Genomic DNA, 25,000 nt, shown 5'->3' with positions numbered 1-25,000 from the left:
TCCTTGTTTTATATACACATATATGTATAAATATTAAAAAAAAACGAACAAAAGCGCAATAGAAGGCAATATATATAACAGAAACCTAATGAATACGAATACATATATGTATCCAGTATCACAAACACAAGGTTTAGCTGTAACATGTATTTCCTACACACATTCTGGGCACTCTGCAATGGGTGTTCATAGTGCAACTGAATGCAAATATACAAGAGTTTTTCAAGGGATCATTCTATTTCCTTAGACAGGTAAAGGGGTATCCTATAAACTACATTAAGGTTATCATACTTTTGCTTATATTTACACTAAACTCTACCTGGAATATGCAAGCACATGAAGACATGAACATTAAAACAATGTTTATATATATATATATATATATATATATATATAGGAAGAAAATGTATGATTTAATGTGACCCATTATTAGTTATGCACCATCATCAATGAAATATTGCCACAAATTTCAAAAGACATTTAAATGTTTCTTAATTATAATTGCTTTTCATGTTGCATAATTTTTGTAAAAAAACCTTACTATATTTGATAAATAGTTAACTAAATGTCGTGACGCAAAATTTCTGTTTCTAATTGTCGTAATTCTTAGGTTAATTTTTTATTCTTTCATTATCTACTGTCGTCACCAATAGATGACTATCAAAATAGCTTTTCTTAGATTACATATCTTCTTAACGTTCTTTTTGTATGCATTCGTGTACTGGAAATATTTCCTAAGTTCACTTTGAACCTAACTAATTTTAGATTGCCTTGATCGTGTTAGCATGAATTTTCAGAAATATCATCATCATCATCATTTAATGTCCACCTTCCATGCTGGCATGGGTGATATGTTAATATAACAGAAACAATTATCAGATTTATTAGGTGAATCCTACAATTAAAGATTTGGTTTTCTCCACATGCATTTTTGTTACATGGGTCAAAACAACTGTAATGATCAATAAACATTCTTGTATCTCTCTCATCATATATTTACATATATGTGTGTGTGTGTGTGTTTATATATATATCATTATTATCATCCTTTAATGCCTGTTTTCACTGCTGGCATGGGTTGGGCAATATATATGTAGATATGTATGTAGATTTTGAAATTGAGTTTGTCTGCGTATGAATGTAGTAATACAAACCTATCTACACAAACTTAGACAAACACACACTTGAACACTCACATTCAACTAGAGCACGTGCACACACACACACACACACACAAACACACATACATACATTAACAATGTATTCACAAAGAATGGATCCTTTCACTTAAGCCATTAACACTACACTATAATTTAAATCCCCTACCCCACATTCAGTCACCATAATAATGTTAGTCAAAGTCCAGGGCAGTTAAGGGAAGGGTGAGATAATGTGAGAAGTTTGTTTAGTAGAGTGAGTGTGAATAAACCATTAACTTTGCATTACCTCCCATTCACCTAGACCTACTCTCCCAACCACCTAAAACACAATACTTCCTAGGATTATATGAGAAAGCACCTCTGTTATTTCAGAGATAATCTGTTCTAATTAACAACATTTGTATGCCAACAATTTTTTTTTTCTGTTTTTTTACCTAATAAACTCTGTTAGAAACTTCTGTTTGTCAGTGAGTGTCACATAGCAGATATAACATTAGCTGGTGGAGCCAGCTAGCACTAGAAGATGCTGGAACATGAAGAACTTGACTAAAAACTGGAAATAACCATTTCTCTTTTGGTGCACAAATTGTAATTCACTGGTAAACAGTCACAGCATAAGTAAGTTTGTGTACTCATAGCCAGGTGTATGTCTTAGGGAAATAAATAAATATATTTATACAAATTATACACATGCATAAATTTGTATAAATATGTGATACATATATGTGTGTGTGTGTGTGTGTGTGTGTGTGTGTGTGTGTGTGTGTGTGTGTGTGTGTGTGTGTGTGTGTGTGTGTGTGTGTATTCTTTTATTTTATTACTTGTTTCAGTCATTTGACTGCAGCCATGCTGGAGCATCACCTTAAAAGGTTACAGTCAAAAAAATTGACCCCAGGACTTATTCTTTGTACTTATTTTATCAGACTCTTTTTCCGAATTGCTAAGGTTTTTGGCCAAACTGCCAAACATATCAAGAATGGTTGTCAAGGAATAGCAGGTGGGGCAAACATACACACACATATACATATATATGACAAGCTTCTTTCAGTTTCTGTCTACCAAATCCACTCACAAAGATTTGGTTGGCCCGAGGCTATGGTAAAACACACTTCCCCAGGGTGTCACACAGTGAGACTGAACTCAGAGCCATGTGGTTGGGAAGTTAGCTTCTTACCACACAGCCCTGTCTGCATCATTTATTCAAAAGGGGCAAACAAGGGAAATTCTACACAATAACTCAAACTGCTAATAATAGCAGCCAAATTACCAAATCACAATCTCTATTAAAAAGAAAAAGATATTTGACATGATGTAGAATACTCTCTCAAAACACTGAGTGTTAAAATACCAGAGAACCATGCACAGGCAAGACACCTCACCCCAGATCCCATTCAGGTATGATGAATATCTATGTTTTGCCATGTTTGTGGCTTATTAACATTGTATACCCAAATCAAATCAGAGATGAATAATACAGCCAGTCCACAACAAATGCACAGAGTGTGAAAACTATCTGCTGGTATGCCTGGAGAATACATACATGAGAATAAATTTGAATATGAAATAGAGGCAGTGCTAATATGTTATATATATATAACACCATGCAACTTAGTCTAATGATATACTTTTCTGAAAACAAAGCTTCATAAACCGTATATGTTCTCACATATATTTCTCTTTCTAACAATTGAATTCGGCCATCACCATCATCACCCCTATGTGATCAAGAAGCCTGCTTTACAACCATGTATTCCATGTTTGGTCCTGCTGTACAATACCTACAATATACTTCATGCTATAACAACAGATGGACTTATGATTTATGAGCAGACTTTTATACGCATGGAAACTGTACACAATATATATTATATATCTGTTATACAAGGGGTTGCTGAAAAGTTCCTGGTTTTAAGGGCTTTGTTGGAGGACCAACCTTACAAGATCTTTTACAGGGCTTACAAAAACTGTATGAATCTGAAAGGGGAATATTCCCCTCTCACATTAATTAACTGATCCTCCTGTATTTTCGTTTATTCAAAGCCAGGAACTTTTCAGCGCATCCACTGTTGTTTTCGGAGCAAGAGGGTGAGAGAAGGAGAGTTATGGGGATGCAAACACACCAACACCTGTTGTCAAGCAGTGGTGGAGGACAGACACACACACATCTATGACAGGCTTCTTTCAGTTTTTGAATCCACTCACAAGGCTATAGTAGAAGATACTTGACCAAGGAGGCACACAATGGAATTGAACCTGAAATCATGTGATTGGGAAGCAAGTTTCTTACCTCACATCCACAATATCTATATCACTGCATATCTTTCACACATTTTCTTAAATGAGTAGAGAGCTTTGGTTTCTTTAGCCTCCCCTAGTAACTCAACTGGGTCACACAGTCAATTTTCTTTATGTTGCTTCAAGTTCCACCACCAGTTGGAAGCTCTGCAGTGACCACAGTTAGGAGCAGTAATCCAAATGATTGAGAATGAAAGTTCTCCATAGGAATAGCATGATATCCTTTCTTCTGGTTCAGAATGGTCTTAGAATCCATCCAGCTACCCGACTGTACAGTGTTGCCATCTTGGTAATACACGTGCAATGTTGCGTCATTACCCACACAGATTACCATGTCACACTGACTCACTATGGGATTATACTACCCACTGGTCCTGTGTATTCCAATTGTAGTTTGTTTGTGAACTGGTAGTGGAGTGCTTGAAACTTCTCAGCATTGAACTGAATGTTATTTGCATCAGCCCATTTGTGTATTTCATTCGTGTTGCTTTGCAGTTTTAGTATGTGACCAGGTGTGATGAGGGCACTCAGCCACATGTGATACTTTTCTATCATTTGCATAGTTGATGAGAGTGGCTCACTGTATAATTGAGTGCATGTCTGAGAGAGCCACCACAAACAGTAACGGTTCCTGTACTACACTGCGAACTGATGTCTCCCCAGAGGGCGCACCAGTGCCTACAGCTGTCTGACTTGTGTCATTCACAAAGCCATGCAGCCACTCTCCCAGTTTTCCAGTGATACCAAGGTCACATAATTTATGATATATCACCCCATGATCAACTTTGTCAGAGTTGAAATACATCACATCCACATGGAAGCCGTGTTGTGTGTGTGTGTGTGTGTGTGTGTGTGTACAAACAAGAGAAAAGTTACATAATACATGCAACAGATTTGAGGCCAGCAGAGCTAAAGATCTACTCCATCACCTGTTAGGGTTTCTCATTTGTTTGCCATGTTCATCTTCATCTCCAAAACAAACATACACAAAAAGTGTAAATGATTTCCTTCAAATGAATGCATACATAATATACAGTATACACAAATCAAGAAACTCTTTAAATACTCACCCTGGCTATGGAGGGACCGGAACAAATGCTGAGACATTCTTGACTTATTTGGTGTCTTTTTAAGCATTTCATCAACATCTTGCTTTCTCAGTTTTGTATGACCAATTCGAGCTGAAAGAAAAGGAAACAAAGAATATAAACATATAGTATATATTTGTTATATGCATACATATTCATTGTTATCAACATTATTTTGTTTGATATTCCAGATTTTTCCACTTAATCACAATAGCATGTATGTGTGAGTGTGTGAGAGTGATGGGGTGAGATGGAAAGACACGTGAAAGCATTGAAAAATAAGCGGAGAATTATGATGCCACACACATACTACACTGAGTAAAACAGTTGGCTAAAGAAGTGGAAAAAGTGTAGTGTTGAAAAGAATGTTTAGTTGTAATGTGTGATGGATGTGACAATTACTATGACAGGGTACTATGACAAAAGGCACCAAGTACACTCTGTAAAATTATTGGTAAATGAAAGAACATGCAGTCATAAAAACAAATACAACATGAAACACGCTAGCAAGATGTGACAACATGGGAGCCATCTAAGAAGGCAGAGACTCTCAATAAGAATTATCTTGAGCAGTAACTACCTATTACAGCATTGGAAAACAGGCATAAAAGGATCACAGACACAATAGTTAGGTACGTAAACAAAATAAGAGAACTTGTTATGTAACAAAAGGCCGAATATTTCCATTGCCAGTTATATTTGAGTATTTGCTATTTAAAAAAACAAACAAAACAATCAAGATTGTTTGGTGCAGTTGTGAAACTTAAGTAATGCATCCTTGAGCCAATGTTTTAAGCTGGATAGAGAGATGGATCGAAAGTGTGTGTGTGTGTGTGTGTGGCTATGATTAGGCTGGCTGGTAGACTGAAACGCTACTCTACATTTTCTATGACATGTAACCACTTCTTTAGACTAGTCAAAGTGAGTGAGCAAAGATACATTTCATCACTCTGATGATAGAAGTATCATGGAAAAGTGAGTGTATAAAGAGTAGGAAAGTAATAACAGTAATGATAATAATAATGGTAATAGAAAGGAAAATTATTAATACTACTATACCTCTTATTGCGGCTATTGCACTATACATGCACACAGTGGTTGGTGTCAGGAAGAGCATCCAGCCATAAAAACCATGCCAAAACAGACACAGAAGCATGGCATAGGCTCCTGCCTGGCCAGCTCTTATCAAACTGTCCAACCCATGCCAGTATGGAAGGAGGACATTAAACAATGATGATGATTACATATATATATTGGGACAAACAAGAGTACATATATTTTTTATTATCTTTAATTACAGAAAGTTACAAAAATGAATCACAGGCTAATAGTTTCACACACACACACACACACACACAGAGTAAATACAGAGAAGAGACTGGAATAACTGATGCTTGCCTAACCAGAGAATGATTGGTTTTGATACAGATGGCATTTCAATAAACCTTGTATAATATATGCATACTTCATCTGAACAAGAACATTTTTAAACTGTACACGCATTAGACCATTTATTTTCAGCATTCTCAAAGTTGAGTTGTATTTTCAATCAGAACTGATATTTTAACTTTCACCTCTCAGATCAATGAAATAAGAAGCAAATCTTATAAAAAAGAATGTCAAAAACTATTTCCATTGAAGACAAACACATTTTTTTACACACACACACATTTTATATATATATATATATATATATATATATATATATAATTGCTATATTTGCTGAGAGAGCAAGCCAGGAATAAACTAACAGATACGTAGAGAATTTGTTTCTGAAGAAAGAGGGAAAAAAATGTGAGAAAAAAACAGTGGTGGTATTATTCCCCCACTTAATAAACATAGAGCTAATCTGTGAAGTGAAGTTTGTTGTGCTGTAAAAACATTCTTACATCATGGACTAAACTTTGGCACCAGTCACGAAGTCTCCTACAGTGTACAGTTTTCAATATGTACATACTGATGTGTGTGTGTGTGTGTGCATGCATTGGTGTGAAGTTTGTGAGATTTTCAAAAATATTATTTCTAAAAATATGTCACAGTTGTACTCTAAAGAAAATACCAACGGTAAACTAGTCTAACTTAATATTTGACATGCAAAATGTGAAGAGACCGTCTTTTGTTTTTTTTTTTTTTACTAATATACACTAACAAACAATAAATAATGTTTATGAATAGGTTTTTTTTATCACAGCAAAAGATAACAAGAAAATGACTTTGACTGCATACTGTCTGCAATAAATCCATTAATTAATACCACACCTAATGTTATGCCGAAACATTGTTTAATTACAGTTAGACTTCATAGGAATATTTTGAGGTTTCTTTTAATACTAATCATTGCTTTACAGATTATTTAACTTTATTATTTGTAGATTAATATAATATTTTCTTAATTAAGATTTCACAAACATCTGTACCTCCAACTTGAGAGAAATTGGTTTTTAAACCCTTTAAAACAAAGTAAACAGAACAGATTTGATGTGACAGTGGAGAAAGGAATGGGTAAGACAAATATAAATAAATAACTATGAAAAAGGAAAGAAACATGACACATAAAACGGGGATATTAATCAATGTGAGTGATGACAAAATGTATTTCATTCGAAGAATTTAATAATGGTAACAGTGAACAATGCATCATTCAAAAGCAGAAGATTAGTGTCAAAGAAATGTAATATTTTTTGATAAATGATTCAATTTTTGGCAGTTAGTTCTCTTTATCACTTCAGATTAGATATCAATATTATGTAATAATGTAAGATGGTAAGCTGGCAGAGTGGTTAGCATGAGAAAACAAAATGCTGAGTGGTATTTCATCTGTCTTTATGGTCTGAGTTCAAATTTTGCTGAAATCAACTTTGCCTTTCATCTTTTTGGGGTGGTGGAGTCGATAAAATAAGTAGCAGTTGGGTACTGGCGTTGATGTTATTGACTTACCCCCTCCCCCAATATTACTGGCCTTGTGCCAAAATTTGAAACCAATATTATTTGATAATTATACTTTTTTTTTTAAATATAATTCAGAGAATTATAATATAATATATAAAATTATAATAACACCTTGAAACTAACAACTTAAAAAAAAAGGTTCCTATGCTAACATAGCTTCTTTCAGTTTCCATCCACCATATCTACCTGCAAGGCAATGTTTGACCCAAGGCTACTGTAGAAGACATTTGCTCAAGGTACCATGCAGTGGGAATGAACCCAGAACCATGTGGTTGAAATCAAGCTTCTTACCACATAGCCACACCTGTGCTTATATGAGCATAAATACAATAATTTTTGTTTACTAGAACAATAGCTAATTGTTTCTTTTTCCTTTTTCTTTTTTTTACTACTGGCCAACTTTTCTTAACATATCATGGTCAATAGTCTAGCATTTTCACAAACAAGATTCGCTGCTAGGTTCAATTTTTAAAAATGTGATGTAAAATGATGAGTAGCATCATGATGTAAATATGAGAGGAAAGACAGCACAGAAAATACAAAAAGATGAAAAAGAAAAAACTGCGACAGTCGAGTTGCGTTTAAATTCCTCATTAAGCACCAAAATGTGGCCTGAAATAACATCAAAATTCTATAATCATTATTACAGAACACAAGCCAAATTTCCTTGTCAATCAAAAGTAGAAACAAGAGTTGTTAAATAGGGACCAAGCTTAGAAAACATCTAATATGTTTTAATCATTATCATCAACATGGATACCAAATCACACAACTGACTATGAAGCCAATTAGCGATAAGCTTGAGATGCCAACATAGTCTAATTGATCAACCATTTAAAGGAGACATGCTACATGAAAATTCAGTGTATAGTTCACTCTATCTGATCAGGGAAAAATAAGGCAGAATATAAGAGCTTCTTTGAAATTTACCCAATGCCCACACAAGTAGTCAAATTTTAGCTCAGATTCCTGTCAAACTTAAGTAATAACAATAAGCAGCATAATTAATATAGAAAAGAACTAAATCATCTTAGCTCAGAAGGATTCATCAGGTTGTTCCAGAGCTGCTTCTTTAACGTCATCAAGTAGTTCCCCTCAATCTTGGCTGTCAGAATGTCTCCCTCGCGCCTCTTATTGAGTGGTAGCAAAAGACCTCATTCAGAACTAGCTTTCATGATGGCAACTCCCACATGCATCTCACTTGTCAATGGGCTGTATGCAATGTTTCAAGTAGCATGGACACTTCAAAAGCAGAACATCCTGCAAGACAGTGAGTGATCTGAAAGACCTGCCATGAGTGTCTACACCTGCTGAAAGTAGTGGATGTTCATGGAAACTGAACACCAATTAACTTGCTTTCAAAGGTAGCTTAATGGTGCAATATATAAAAGTAGGTATCACAAGGAATCTTTGAAAATATTTAAATATAATTTCTACTGTGCATTTTCTTGGAGAGCATACAAAAAGAAACATTGTGGTACTTCACTGGTGAAATTTGGGTGAAGTTTTAGGAAATATGAGAATTTGAATGGTCAGTGAAATGGATGAAATCTTTTTTTTATATCAAATTAAAGTGAAAACCTTCCTCTTCATAACAGTATTATTTTTAACATAACTCTAGTTATGGCACTCGAGCACATTGAATTAAAATGAAGGCTGCCATTCAATAGTCGAAAAGAAGAAGAAAAAACAGGAAATGCCAGGGTATTTGAGGGACCCTGACATGATATGTAACAGTTGGATCATCATCATCATCATCATCGTTTAACGTCCGCTTTCCATGCTAGCATGGGTTGGACGATTTGACTGAGGACTGGTGAAACCGGATGGCAACACCAGACTCCAATCTGATTTGGCAGAGTTTCTACAGCTGGATGCCCTTCCTAACGCCAACCACTCAGAGAGTGTAGTGGGTGCTTTTACGTGTCATCCGCACGAAGGCCAGTCAGGCGGTACTGGCAACGACCACGCTCAATATGGTGTATTTTATGTGCCACCCGCACAAGAGCCAGTCCAGGGGCACTGGAAACGATCTCGCTCGAAAATCCTACGAAAGCCAGTCGGATGGAACTGGCAGCGGCCACGCTCAAAATGGTGTATTTTATGTGCCACCCACACAAGAGCCAGTCCAGGGGCACTGGCAACGATCTCGCTCGAAAATCCTTACACATGTTACGGGCACAAGTGCCAGAAAGGCAACGCTGGGCACAGCTGCTATCCCGATTTCGCTTTCGCTTGCCCCAATAAATCTTCACAAGCTGAGCTTCATGTCCAATGAAGGAGTTCGATTTCACTTGCCTCAACAGGTCTTCGCAAGTGGAAGTTCAGTGTCCAATTTAACTCAATTTAGATTTCACTTGCCTCAACAGGTCTTCGCAAGTGGAGTTTAGTGTCCAATTTAACTCAATTTCGATTTCACTTGCCTCAACAGGTCTTTGCAAGTGGAGTTTAGTGTCCAATGAAGGAAGGAAGGTACGCATAAGTGGACTGGCTGAGGCCTTAGTTTTAGGTCTCATTTGGCTTGCCGGGTCTTCTCACGCACAGCATATTTCCAATTGGCAGAGTTTCTACAGCTGGATGCCCTTCCTAACGCATGAGAAGAAAGTTCACATCCAGAACTTTCAAATGATATATAATTTTCCTCAGGAGATATTATTTTCACATAAAAATGATGAAGCGAAAAGTGTGTTTTTTGCATGTTCAAACTGTGCTTGTCTCCATTGTATGGCATTCTATAGTGATCCCTATCAGAAACGGTCAAAATAAGTAGCAGATTGGAATGAGTACTATGATCAACTAAAAACCCTTGTAATGGTGCTGCTACATGGTCACAGTGACAAAAATGAAGCCAGTAAAAGACTAAATGAACAAACATTATGCAATAAAAGAATAAACATATATTCATTACAGGTATTTGCATAATATTGATGTTATAAAGAGGCAGAGATGAAATGCAAAACAATTAAAGAGGCCCAAGTAGGGAAGAGATTACATCAAAATCGCAACCAATTAGAAGGGTTGAAAATGATGTGCAATTTGCTCTCTAAGTTGCAGTGAAGAGATGATGTTACAAAATTAGTAAAAAAGAACAGAGGTTTACCTATTAAAGACATACTTGTTACCACTGTACCATTATGTAACAAATAGATACCATTTAAAATTAGAATAAAGAAAATAATTAAAGTGAATAAACAAAGTTGTGAATTAATAATTATCGAAGGAATGTGTAACCTGCTTGATAGATGTCATTTACTGATTATTATCAAATGTTACATTTCATTTTTCTTATGCCTAGGTCAGAGGAAGGATAAGGTCTCCATGACTGCTGGACATATTCATCCTCAAACCTGGATTAAATGTTTGTAACCGTGTAGACTCAGTTAAAGATATCCAAAGTAATAATGATAATTATGTTAAACCAGTCAATGGATTAAGCTTATTACCTACAAAATTGCATAGTGTAGCAAGTGAACAGGAAGATCATTGATCACTGAACTGAAACTCATAACAGTTTTGATCCTTTTTTCTTTAATTTTTAGTATCCTGTCATACCTATTTGTATCGTTTACTTGTCAAGCTGGGAAGGATTTGTGTGAGTTAATGAAATAAATACCAGTAATCTACTGGAGTCATTACCAGGTACTATACTATTCACCTATAAAGATTAGGACTGTGTCTCATTAAAATAATCACTAACACCAATAATAGCAAGAAAGTTGTTTGGTCAGTGTTGGCTCAGTGCTGAACAACAGCTACTAAACCAAAGGTTATCATCATCATCGTTAACTTTTACCTTATCTTCATAATCATTATCATTGACATGTTTAATATATATTAATTTATACACAATGCTGTGATTGTACATATATATTCAAAACAATATCTTGCTATGACAATTTCTTTCATGCACTAATTCATCTATAAGGCCCGATTTTTTAATATATAACTAATGGAATTAGAATAGAGACTATTGGTGACCTGCTTTAGTGAAGTCAGTTTGCTTAGAAGCTGAAATGGAGATTTTTCTGTAGCATAAGGGAAATAAATTTTTAACAAAGTAAGGCATAGTTTTTCATCAGGTCTGAACATAGAATTTTCCTTTTCTATTATTTCATCTCACAACCAGCTGGAAGTTGTCTCTGTACCCTGTAATGCAAACTACTGTCTGCATGGTCATTTGACTTCCTGGAAATAAAAGCCAAAGCTCCCTCAAATATAATACACACATACAAAAAAAAAAAAAGAAAAACAGAACAAGATATTCGGTAATCTAGTCCTAGAAACACTGCCTGAAATAAATATGAAATGGTCACAGCTGGAATGCTCATTCAGAACTCACCTGGGGCCAAGCAACAACAATCATAACATATTTATAACAATTTAAAGCTTAATATACAGCTGTTATTCTTTGGCCTAATTCTACCCCAACTAGCATAACTATGTCCTTTGTCACATCATCCATTTAAATAACATGTTCAGGTAAGTACAACAGTCCTTGTTGAATACATCTATCATCTTCAATATACAGTAAATGCCTATTACTATTTTCTGTGAATTTGTAAAGTGCTGAACACATGATGTATAACAGCACACCCTCCTTTTCTACATTCTAAACATGGTCACTTCCTTAATGAAAATTTCTGCAAATAATAAAAAAAATAGTGTGTTTTATTTACAGTGTTTTATGTATTTCTGTTTATAGCTAACTTTATAACTGTAAGCTAATTTTTGACCCGTTAGCCTATATTAGTAACTTCCCAATCTGAAAACTGATACAGCAGACTTATGCGTTAGGCTTTCTCACACATACCTTCAGACCTCTTCATTCAATTCTTGACCCTCCGTGACTTCAAGGCTCCCTGACTGTAGAAGCTTTGACAAGCATTTATTCTTGAAGGCTTTTATAAGCATTTTGATATTAAAAACAAAACTACAAAAATCATGTTTTCCAAAATGCATTTTGATAGACTCTACCATAAAGCTCAAATTCTTTACTGAATAAGCAAAGCATACACTTCTCTAAACCCTCAACATAAATCTGAAAGTTATTCCTAAGAAATTTTACTCAAATTAACTTCTTGCAATTCACTGAAAATCAAAAAAATTTACTCTGAGAAAACTTATTATTTGATAATGATATTACCTCAATGAAAATAAAGAGTATGTATTCTGAAACTGTAAAATAATCCAAAAGTTTATTTTATCTATGATAACTTAAATTTAATACTAGCTCTACTATTAAAATCTGTTTCAGGAGACTAGGAGCTCTCAGATTTTTTTCTTCTAGTGTATCTCTTCATCATGGTTGGCATATCTAGCTTAAAGAGTATCGTGTAAAATGGCCATGTGCCACAGAACAGACATGTATTATTTGTGGTTAATTTTGCCTTTCGTTCTTCAGATTTGATAAAATAAAGAAAATACTAATTCAAGTACACACACACACACCAAAAAAAAAAAAAAAATTCTGATATCATTCCATAAAAGAAATCAATTCCAAAACTTTTTCAACAAGTAATTCAATTGTTGACATGGTTTCAAAAATGCACCTCTGTATCCTTTTCAATAGAAGTATACAGAGGTGCAGAATATTTGCTTTCTTTTATAAGTATTGCTGAAAACCTTTGCTCCCAACAATAAATGCAGCAAGCTAGACACTGTATATAGTTTATAGACAAATGAGTTGTGTTTAATTGATTACAATGACTTCACAAATCCAATATTTTACAAATTTTGTCAACCTTGCAATTACTCTTGCACATTCTAGTTTGAGAATCTCTGTTTTACATTTAATAACTTACTTCCTGCATTATGTCCACTTTCTGTAAGAGCTTCCATCATTCAGTAATAATTAATCATAATAAGTTTAATCAGTGAATGAGGAAAACATCATTCACCAAGATCTGACTTTGGCCTTTTCAGCATTAAAAACTTCCTCAGCTCTGCTGACCCTTTATTCTCCTTTACCATTTTTTTATGACTGTTTGTTTTACCCAAATCAGCACTTACCTAGAAAAGCTCCACTCACAGCTGTCCTAGCTATAAGAACTGCATCTTTTTACTCTAAACATAACATATTCTAGGACCACATTATTAAACGGCCTCTAACATTTTACTCTTTTTCTTGACCAAAGTTCTTATGAAATAAACTTATTTGGGTTTCATGTCATTTTAAAATAATCTAGCATTTGTAGGAATTTAAAAAAGTAAATTATCTTTTTCATTAACAAACTGGTGTTAGGAATATAAATTCACAAAAAATTTCTTACATAAAATTATGAAAGGTTTTAATTTAAATAACATTTTAAAATGAGAATCTTGTGTTATTGGTGCTTTCACGTAAGATGCTGTGAAAGGGTCAACACAGTTGAATCTGCTTTGAGGGTTTCTAACAGATCAAAAGATTACACAGAGGTTTCCTTGCAGACTTTACTGCTTACACTGTCTGCTAAAATTTTTACTTGCCTTGTGTGGATGTAGTTAATTAAATGAAGCGCTTAACAAGTTTTGTAACTGTGATCAATCCCTCATTTTTTGTTGGAGAGCATGTCATGCTATCCTAAAATTTTGTAATTAAAAAAGGAATTGCCTACTTGAAAGACAAGCTTTATGAGCTTCCAAAAAAAGATTTAGCCATGACATTGACTTTACAAGCAATCAAGTCTAAAATGTTACTCCATTGAAATGATGATTTATTATATCAGCATAAAGCCAGATATATATACAGAAGGGTATAAGTATTGAATTGATCCCTCTATTTCAATGGTATTTATTTTAATGTTACAAGAGGAAATTACAAAAAGAAAGAAAAGCAAAATTTTAAAAATTCTAGCAGCATCTGAATTCTAAACACTGTCATTTATTTACTGCAGAACTCAACTGTTTCACTCAACTTACTGACTTTGTTTCTTTGATTTATTATTTTTTAATTGAATTTACTTATTTAATTTCAATGCTCTCAGTGACCAGAGAAATATGCAAGTTTCAAACAAAAAGTTACTTGGCTGAAATTTAACCACCAAATGCAAAATTAATAATTATAAATTTCAATAACATTTAAGAACTTGCACAATTCCACACTCCCTAAAATATTCAAAGATACCATTGAAATTGCTAACCTTTAAAAAACAAATAAAAAAAAAATTTTTTAATTGTTAAATTCCAAAAGGAATTCAATTCATAATTTGTCTGTAGACTGAAAGTTCTAAAAGTTGAAAAAAAAATTTGTTTTGCAGTATATCTCTATATTGCTTTCATTGAAGTGAATGTTACCATGCTGGGATAGTTCATTTGGGACTGAAATACAAGATCCTTAGATAGGAAATAAAATGAGTTTTGCAAAAAGGAAGGGGAGAAGAGAAAAGAGTAAAATTACAAAAGGGACAAGAAGTGAAATTTTAAAGGGACGGAACACAAAATTGCAAGCAGAATAAAACAGTAAAGTTAGTTCTATTTATTTATATTTAATATATATTATTGTATATTTACTTGTAATGCTAAAAGAAATGACAGATTAAAACAGAATGACTTGTCAATAAAGACAATTAATTACATCTTATGTATCAGGAATCAAGGTTCATTATTTCAAAGATATGCTTCAGATTGCATTAACGAATGTAAGAAGTTCATTCCCAACATGGGTTCAGTTCTGCAGTGTGGTACCTTGGGCAGGTGCCTTCTACATAACCTAGGGCTCACCAAAATCCTGTAAATGAATTTGGCAGATGGAAAGTAAAACAAAAACAAAAAAAAACAATTTTTAATTAAGTGTGTGCATGTAAGCATGAGCACATACATGTGTCTGTGTGTTTGTTTACATTTGAGCTCTACAAAAGTTGCCCAATGCAGGCAGTGTTGATGCCATTTCTACAGTCATCAAACAACCTGCAGCTTCACACCTTCAACAGCATGTGAAATAAGACTTGCCAACAAGAAAGGTATCTGGCTGTAAAACCATGTCTTTAAAAACTATATTTCTTTAACCCATGCTAGCAAAATGAATGAACATTCAAAGAAAAAAAAAGACATATATTCAGGGGCATACATAAAAAACATACCAATAAACACAGATATATATACCATGAAGATATGCATCTTCAAAATTATTATTTTAGGTCTATTGAAGGCAGCGACCTGGCAGAAATATTAGCACACCAGGCGAAATGCCTAACAGTAACTCATCTGTCTTTATGTTCTGAGTTCAAATTCCACTGAGGCTGACTTAGCCTTTCATCCTGTCGGGGGGGGGGGGTCAATAAATTAAGTACCAGTTGCGTACTGAGGTTGATCTAATCGACTAGCCCCCTCCCACAAAATTTCACGCTTTGTACCTAGAGTAGAAAAGATTATTTTGGGACTATTTTTGTATGCTTGCATGGTTTCAATGTAACCTGCAAATGATAGGGGTCTTGTTGTAATGTTATAATATTCAGCATCCTTAGATTAACCTTCACTATTTCTTCCAAGGTTTACTCTTCTGCAAGGTTCTTTTAGAATGATTTCCACTTCTTTACTGTATCAAATATCTGTAGCAACTTAGTCTTCTGTCTTCAACATTCCATTTAATTACTCTTATACATATGTCTGATTCATTGTTTGTGCTTATTAATATTACACATTGAATGGCAGTTACTCCATTTTGCTTCAATTTTCATACAACATTTATATTCAACACCCATTGTTTGTTATCATGCAACACCTTACTTCATTCATGAGATTAAAATAATCAGTCCCTCATTTGGAGAAAGAATCTTTATGTTACATACAAGGGTGATAGTTCCCTGAAATTAGGTTATTATGCTTTCAATACAAAAGCTGTCAATTACTTTTAGGGATCTCTACCAAACATTTGGATGAATTTGAGTTCTCAATGCTAACTACTCTTTTAGACATGAAATCTTATTTCTCTATCAGTCAGCCTGTGATCCCATAATATCTCTTGTACAATCATAGCTTATACTGGATGTAACACATGGAATTCCTACCTACTCGATTTCTGCATATTGAAATTGGTCACTCCCCACATGGCATCAGGATCCTGTCTTTCTGTAACTAAAACTTTTGTCAGTTCACATTGAAACCTCTCAACCGTAAGTTTTATTTCCTGTCTGTTAGGAGAATTATGTCACCAGCATTCAAGTTTCATGGTGTACCAGTTTATACTTTTCTTTTATGATCAGGTGAGTCAAATTTTGATATTGCTCACTCACCTTGCTGACAACATACCTGTACAATGCACACAAACCATTCATCTGTGACAAACCTAACTACATGGTACAATACTCTGCAAGTCATCAAAGATTAGTTCCTTGCTAAGAACTTTTATACTTGCCTCAAAAAGAGGACCAGTGGCATCATGGCACAAACAAAAATGGTATTCTATCTAAGTTAATTGTTTTTCTCTAATTACTTGTACTACAGCTCTTTCTTTATTAACTGGCTTCAATAGTTTTAAATTTCTGTGGTTACTTCTTTTAAAAAACATCACTTTCACACTTCCAGTAACTGATAATGGTAATACTAAATCAGTTATTGGAAATGATCTTCATTTATATTTCCTGACTAAGTGGTAGATGCATACCTTAGTTCAAAGGATATATTCAACATCTCAACAACTATCTTCGGTCATTCACCTGCTTTTCTTACTTTCATGTCCTCCAATGAAATTTCAGCCATCACTTTTAATAGCTGGTTTATTTATTGGGTTTGCTTAGGATAATTCTTTTATCTCCTATATATTCTCTTCCTTCTGTATCCTCTTGTATTTCCATGCTGCCTTCTCAAATATTAGTGTCAATGAGTGTACTAATACCATTTTCAACAATGATATTCAGACTCATTGTCTTACAAACCAGGGCAGCTCAGGCCTCTAACCCATGTGTTACCAACATGAAAAAAAAACACTAGACTTCTTTCTTGATAAGTATACCTAATGTCTAACTTCCCTTCTAATTACCACATACTGTTTCTTATTTTAACCCCCCCCCCATTCTTTCAAGCCTATCTCTAAGATATTATGAGTCTATTTATCATATAATTTCACTATTATATCACCTATCTGATTAAAACCTTACTCCATCCATAGATTTGGTCCATGGCTCACCAGGTTCTGTTTTAACCATAAGACTACAACTCCAAGCGATGTATATACATATTAAAGGGGGTAATGCATATGAAATATATCAGTGAGCTTCAAAACTCTAAACTCTGATAAAAGTGATATGTTTCTAACATTCAAAGTTTTATAATTGTCGTATTGAAACAGAACCTACATTTTTCCCAAGACTACATTCAAAGTTACACACACACCCATGCAACGAGTAGATCTAGAAAATAAAACTCCAACTCCTTCATGGGATACAATTTTATTATTTCCTTCATATTCATCATATACTTCAGAAACATAATTGTAACAAGTGCTTGCTTATCATACTGGGACCTTTTGCTTTTTTTTTTTTATGGTGATTGATGAAATTGTAAACTTTCTGTACAAAAAAAAAAACCTAAGAAAACAAGAATTTTAAAATGCATGCGTGTGTAAATATAGATATTTTAATATGTGAGTATCTCTACAGAGAAGTGTAACTATATATGATTATTGTAAAAATAATATTAGTTATACTGAAGTTATAGTTCTTCAACCCCAAGAGAAAAAGTGCTGACAACCATCCATCTTGCTCCTATTTACATTCAAGGATTTTGCGTAAAAAAAATATGTAACACCCAATGCACTCAAATATTATTCAACTAAATTTTTTTTTTTAAATGTCTTAGAAACAATTGTTGCTGCTGCCACCCCTTTCACAATCACCACTACTACCACTATCATATATTTATGCAAGTGATCATCATCATCATCATCATCATCATCATCATCATCATTATTATTGCTTAACATCCATTTTCCATGCTGGCATGAGTTGGACAGTTTTTCATGAGCTGGCCAGCTGGGGAGCTGGTCAGACTCCAATTACCTGTTGTAGCAGAGTTTCTCTGGCTGGATGCCCTTCCTAATACCAACCACTTAACTGAGTGCACTGGGTGCTTTTTACTTGCACAACAACAATAATAACAATAATAATAATAATGTATGGACAGGCTATTGATACCATCGGGGGAGGTTATGAAGTAGATAGGAGAGATGGGCTATAAGTACTTGAGGATTTTGGAAATGGATAAATTGATGGAGAAAGAAATGACAGAAAAATTTAAGATTGAGTACATGCACAGACTGAGACGGATCCTTAAGTCGAAATTAAATGGGCGGAATAAGATTGAAACTATCAACACCTGGGCAGTTTCATTCCTTAGATATGGAGCCGGGGTAATCGCATGGACAGTAGACAAACTAAACAGTTTAGACAGAAAGACAAGGAAGTTACTAACTAGACATGGGTCACTCTACCCAAAAAGTGAGACAGACAGACTGTATGGACCAAGAAAAAGAGGGAGAAGAGGACTTATTGGATGTGAACACAGCATTAGAGCAGAAGAAAACAACATAGCATAGCATGTAAAAAATTCCACAGAACCACTATTATTGGAAGTAAGACGGTCAGGCTTATGTAGGATGAAAGATTGCAAAGATAAAGATCTGTACAAGCACTTGAGAATGAATGACTGAAAATAGGTGGATAAAGAAAAGAATGCATGGTCAATTTCATAGGGATGTTGAAGATAAGACAGACAGAGAAAAAGATGGCTATGGATGACTAAAAGTGATTAAAAACCAGAAACGGAGGCTCTAATCTGTGCTGCCAAAAAGCAAGCATTAAGAATGAATTACATAAAATACAGAATAGACAACACATCAGGAAGTGATAAACGCAGAATCTGTGGACAAAACGGTGAAACTGTATGGCATATTACCAACCAATGTACACCACTAGCCCAGAAGGATTATAAGAGACGCCACGACAATATAACCAGGCTTGTTCATTGGACACTTTGCAACAAGTATGGACTTGACAGAGTAAAAAATTGGTACAACCACAAACCTGAAGGCATTATCAAAAATGATAATGCAGAGATCCTATGGGAGTTTATGCTTCAGAGCAATCATGAGACAGAAAATAGGAAGCCAGACAGTGTTAATTGAGAGAGAAAGCAAACTATGCTGGATCATAGATATAGCATGCCCAGCTGACAACAAGGTATGCGATAAGGAAGAAAGAGAAGTCAATAGATATGACAGGTTAGCTTGGGAGGTTAAGCAGTTGTGGTGACTGTAAAACTGGTAGTAGTACCAATAATTGTCGGAGCCCTGGGAACAGTGAGTAAAACTCTTGAGAAGTACATGGAACAAGTAGGGGCTGCAATAAGGGTGGAGCACTTGCAGGAAACAGCACTGCTTAGAACCATTTGGATGGTGCTCATAAAATAAAGGGTGTTAGCTTAGTTCACTAGTAGTGAACAACTGACACTGTAGTACATCTCCAACGTTAGGAGCTGTGCAAAGACAATAAAATAATAATAATGGTTTCAAATTTTGACACAAAGCCAGCAAGTTCAGGGAGAAGGGGTAAGTCAATTACATCAACCCCAATATTCAACTAGTAATTATTTTTTCAAGCCCAGAAGGATGAAACATAAAGTCAACCTCAGTGGAATTTGAACTCAGAATGTAAAGATTATCAAAATCCTCCTAAGCATTCTGCCAGGTGTGTTCACAATTCTGCCAGCTCCCTGACTTAATAATAAAAACAATAATAAAAATAATAATAATAATAATCCTTTCTACTATAGGCACTAGGTCTGAAATTTTGTGAGAGGGGACTAGTTGATTACATCGAACCCAGTGTTTCGCTGGTACTTAATTTATCGACCCTAAAAGAATGAAAAGAATGAAATACCACTAAGCTTTTTATCTGGCAGGCTAACAATTCTGCCAGTTCACTGCCATAATAATAATAATAATAATAATAATAATAATAATAATAATAATAATAATAATCCTTTCCCCTATAAGCACAAGGTCTGACATTTTTGTAAAGAGGGTGCTGGTCAAATACATCAACTCCAGTGCCCATCTGGCATTTATTTTATGAACCCTGAAAGAATGAAAGGTAAAATCGACCTTGGTGGAATTTGAACTCAGAATGTAAAGACAGATGAAATACCACAAAACATTTCGTCTGAAGTTCACCGGTTTTAATAATAGTAGCAGTTTTTAGTGATAAGTGCCCAACAGGGCATAAGGCACACGCTAATGTACTAATGGAGTGGCAAGCAGAATTACAACATGATTATTACTATTGTCATTGTTATCATTCAAATAATGGCAGAATCGGTAACACACAAGAAAAAATGCATATTAATATTTCTTAAGGTTAATGTGGCAAGCTGGTAGATTCCTTCGCATGTCGGACAAAATGCTTAATGGCATTTTGTCCATCTTTACATTCCGTCAAGGTCAACATTGACTGTCATCCTTTTGGAGTCAACAACATAAGCTGGGATCGACATAAGCGAATTACCACACATTGCCAAAATTGCTGGCTTTCTGCCATAATGTGAAACCAATATTTCTATAGGTTCTTTACTTTCTGAATTCAAAAGCCACTAAAATCAACTTTTCCCTTCATCTTTTGTGGGTTGATAAAATAAGTACCACATCAGCACTTGAGTTAATGAAACCGACTATCCACCCCATCTAAAACTATTGAGCTTGTTCCAGAATTTGAATAAGGATTATGCCCCTGGGGTCAACTTTGCCTTTCAAGGTCGGTAAAGTACCAACTGAGCATTGTGATCCATTTAATAGACTCAGCTCCTCACACTGAAACTTGCTGGCTTTGTGCCGAAATTTGAAATCATTATTATGATAACAGTATCAAAAACAAGGAAAGAGGCTAGCAATTTTGAGGGAAGGGGTAGATAAGTGATACTACTGATCCTACGACTTGACCGTATTCTGTCAACCCTGAAAGATGAAAGGGCAAGCTGACCTCTTTATATTCTGCTTTCAAAAAAGCAGGATTTGAAACCAGTGCATAAAGAGCAGGAATGAATGCCGTGATGTAGTTTTACTGATGCTGCAATAAACTCAATCAGACTTTGATCTCTAAAGTTCAAAAATAGGAGGAATGAAGATAAAAATGCTATTAGGGGCTTCCAGTTGAGCTCCATCCCAGACAGAACAGTGAGTTAAAATACTGGGCTTTGAAACCAAACACTGACAGAAGAAGGAGACAGTCAAAAATTAAATAAATAAACAAATATATTGGAAACAATTGAAAGCTTGCAAGAAGAATGTTTCTTGAAAGATATTTCTATAAGCGTTCAATATAAGGTGTATTCCCCTCCTCCAACTATTTCTCTTACACACACACACACACATATATATATAGATAAAGGTAAGTATCACTACTTGAAATATCAAAAATATATACTTATGTAGTATATATGCAATATAATAACAACAATTTGTAGATAAATGTGATGTATATAAAGGCATCAAAACAGATTACATTTTCTTCTGTTATTCAACCTAAATCTATGCAAACTAAAGTTTCATGCACCAGCTTCATAGAGAGTCTGTCTGCAATCAGGATATCCCAGGAGTGCTCTGTGACTGACAAATGCAGAAACTGTTGCAGAATCTACATACTAAGAGATAATTCACAACGGGTCACTCCAATTTTGTTTCAGAACATTTCCCAAAGTGATAATTTGATCTGTTGACCCTTTTGTACATGATGAAAACCCAGACTCCTCATATTGTCCATGAAGAGAATTTTTCTCTTGAGAAAATTTCAGCAATATATTTTCATGTCTAAGTGTATATGAACATCCTAAACATAATTGTACGCACCTGTATTTGATTTATTGCTGTATAGTGCAGCTCCAGTTAGCTACTTCCAGCTTGACAAAGCTTTCCTCAAACCAAAGGGGTGGAAGGATAGCCAGAGTAGCGAGGTGTATATATGTGTGAATGAGTGTGTAACTTTATAAGAATATCTGTATGAATGCATGCACAAAAACAAACATGTATGAGGGTGTGCACACATGCACATGTATTAATGCATACATGCATAGATACATACATGAGTGTGTATTTATGTGCATATATGCAAATATACAAGGGGATGGGGCTGAAAAGTTCCTGGTTTGGGTTAAAAGAAAATACGAGAGGTATCAATTGATTATGATTTTATGCAACATATCCTCCTCTTGGATTCACACACTTATTGTAGTGGTACTTCGGTTTTTCTAAGCCCTATAACAGAACTTGGAGCGTTGGGCATCTGACCAGGCCTTTCACAATACCCTTAAGGTCAAGAACATTTTTCAGCAACTCCTTGTATATATGTGTGTGTGTGCACGTGCATGTGTCTATATGTGTATGTGTGTGTGTGTTTGTATAAATATATGTTTGCGTAATATCTGCATTTCTAGTATAAGAACAAGCTATTTTTAGTGGCTAGAAAAGATTGCTAAATACCTGTAGATGATAACACAAAAGATGCAGAAATGCAGGCAACCTACAACTCAATAATATCATTCACAGCTCAAAAGAGTATTTTCCACATTTATCTATTAAGAGAATTTTCTCTCAAGACAATTTCTACAGAGTTTGTATTTTGCCATTCAAATGTTTGAAGACATGTTAAATATAATTGTACATGCCTATCTATCCTTATCATCATCATCATCACCAACATGCTCGCCTAGGTTGGACCCGTTTGATAGAATTTGGCAAGCCACAGAGTTGCACCAAGCCCCAATCCACTTTACAAAGTGCACTGGGTGCTCTTTTTGTGGAATCAGCATTAACAAAGTTGCTAAGGAACAGGAAGAAAGAAAAAGAGCAGGGAATGGAAAATAAAGGAGAAAACAAAACAAAAATCCCCATGACTATATTTGAGGCAGGGAGTGTTTGAGAGGGGATCTATCCCAGGTGTTGAGAAGTTATAAAGGTGCAGCAAGAACAAACCTAGATAGCTTGTGATAGAGATACAAGGCTGAGTGGTTGGAAAGCTGGGAAGAAGACAGAAGTGGTGGTGAGATGCTGGAGAAAGGTGGGGGATGTTAGGTGATGAGATGTGGGGCAAAAGCTAAATGGGGGTAGGGCAGAGAGAGAGAGAGAGAGAGAGAGAGAGAGAGAGAGAGAGAGAGAGAGAGAGAGAGAGAGAGAGAGAGAGAGAGAGAGAGAGAGAGAGAGACCCATATGCAAAAATATATCCAAGTTTGTTTTAGGATATTATTTTTGCTGCAATGGCTAGGTCTTCTTCAGCAGAGCACATTGCCAATCTTGTCAGTCCTTTTTAATCTATTCAGCAGCATGAGATCAGATTTCACAACTTCATCCTGTGCTTTCCTGGGCTTACCTCTTCTGCAAGCTGCATCTAGTTTAAGCAATCAACACTTCCACATACAGCTTTCCTCTTTTATATGCATCACCAGTGCATCCTCTCTCTTGCATTTTACATCATTTGATTCCTCTTATATCTAATATATATATATATATATATATATAAAGTGTAGTATATTGCCACTTAAGTGTGGCTGACCCCTAGGGGTGGATGTTACTGTTGCTTTTAGCCCCAGGAGGACATCTCCTCCAGCTGGCTTATCGACACACTACTGTGTCCTGTTTGCCAAGGGAAGTTATCCCTCTCACCACGATCTATAGCACGAACGGACCCGGGTTTCAGGGTTATTTCCCTTTGTCGGCGTTTGATAGCCACTGATCCTTGGTGAGAGAGACAAAATCCTGGCAATCTTATATCTACTTTTCCAGTGAAATTCTTCACTGATATCGAAAAGGTGAAAACAAGCAATGTTAATTCTCTAAATGAAGTATTAACAGTAACTGCACGATAAAGAGTACTATATTGCCACTTAAGTGTGGCTGACCCCTAGAGGTGGACACAGTAGTGTGTCGATAAGCCAGCTGGAGGAGATGTCCTCCTGGGGCTAAAAGCAACAGTAACATCCACCCCTAGGGGTCAGCCACACTTAAGTGGCAATATACTACACTTTATCGTGCAGTTACTGTTAATACTTCATTTAGAGAATTAACATTGCTTGTTTTCACCTTTTCGATATCAGTGAAGAATTTCACTGGAAAAGTAGATATTATCTTGGTGTGTTTTGGGTGGCATGAGCTAAAAAGGAAGTATTGTTGTTTGTCTGTAGGTTTGTGGTAGATGTTGGTTGTGATTTGGTTATTAGGTGTTTTTATAATTAAGAGATCAAGAAAAGGGAGATGATGTTTGCTGAATTCCATAGTGAATTGAATGCTGGGATGTATGTTGTTAAGTATAGATTTGAATTCTAGAAGTTTTTCATAGGATTCCTTCCATATGATGAAACAACCATCCAAGTATCTTTTCCAGTTATCCATTAAATAGATGTGAAAAAGGTGTCCAAATTTCTGGCGTGAGATTTCATATAGTGATAATTCAAAAAAACCCATTATGAGGTTCGCAAGGACTGGTGCAGCTTTGGTACCCATCGCGATACCACATTTTTGGCGAAAGTATGTGTCTGCAAACAGGAAGTAAT

The 25,000-nt window shown here is 35.2% G+C and overlaps 1 protein-coding gene across 1 annotated transcript in view; it reads right to left on the bottom strand.

Annotated features, from left to right (window-relative positions):
- The window catches only part of LOC106876559 (calcium uptake protein 3, mitochondrial-like), a 332,236-nt gene that overhangs the window by 222,935 nt on the left and 84,301 nt on the right, over positions 1-25,000 (bottom strand). The window contains exon 5 of the mRNA XM_052973679.1: positions 4,526-4,636. Within this exon, the coding sequence (XP_052829639.1) occupies positions 4,526-4,636 (111 nt within the window). The remainder of the gene's footprint in view (positions 1-4,525; positions 4,637-25,000) is intronic.

This window comes from Octopus bimaculoides, chromosome 16, assembly GCF_001194135.2.
Source record: "Octopus bimaculoides isolate UCB-OBI-ISO-001 chromosome 16, ASM119413v2, whole genome shotgun sequence".
NCBI lineage: Eukaryota > Metazoa > Mollusca > Cephalopoda > Octopoda > Octopodidae > Octopus > Octopus bimaculoides.
This window is presented reverse-complemented; position numbering and strand designations above follow the sequence as displayed.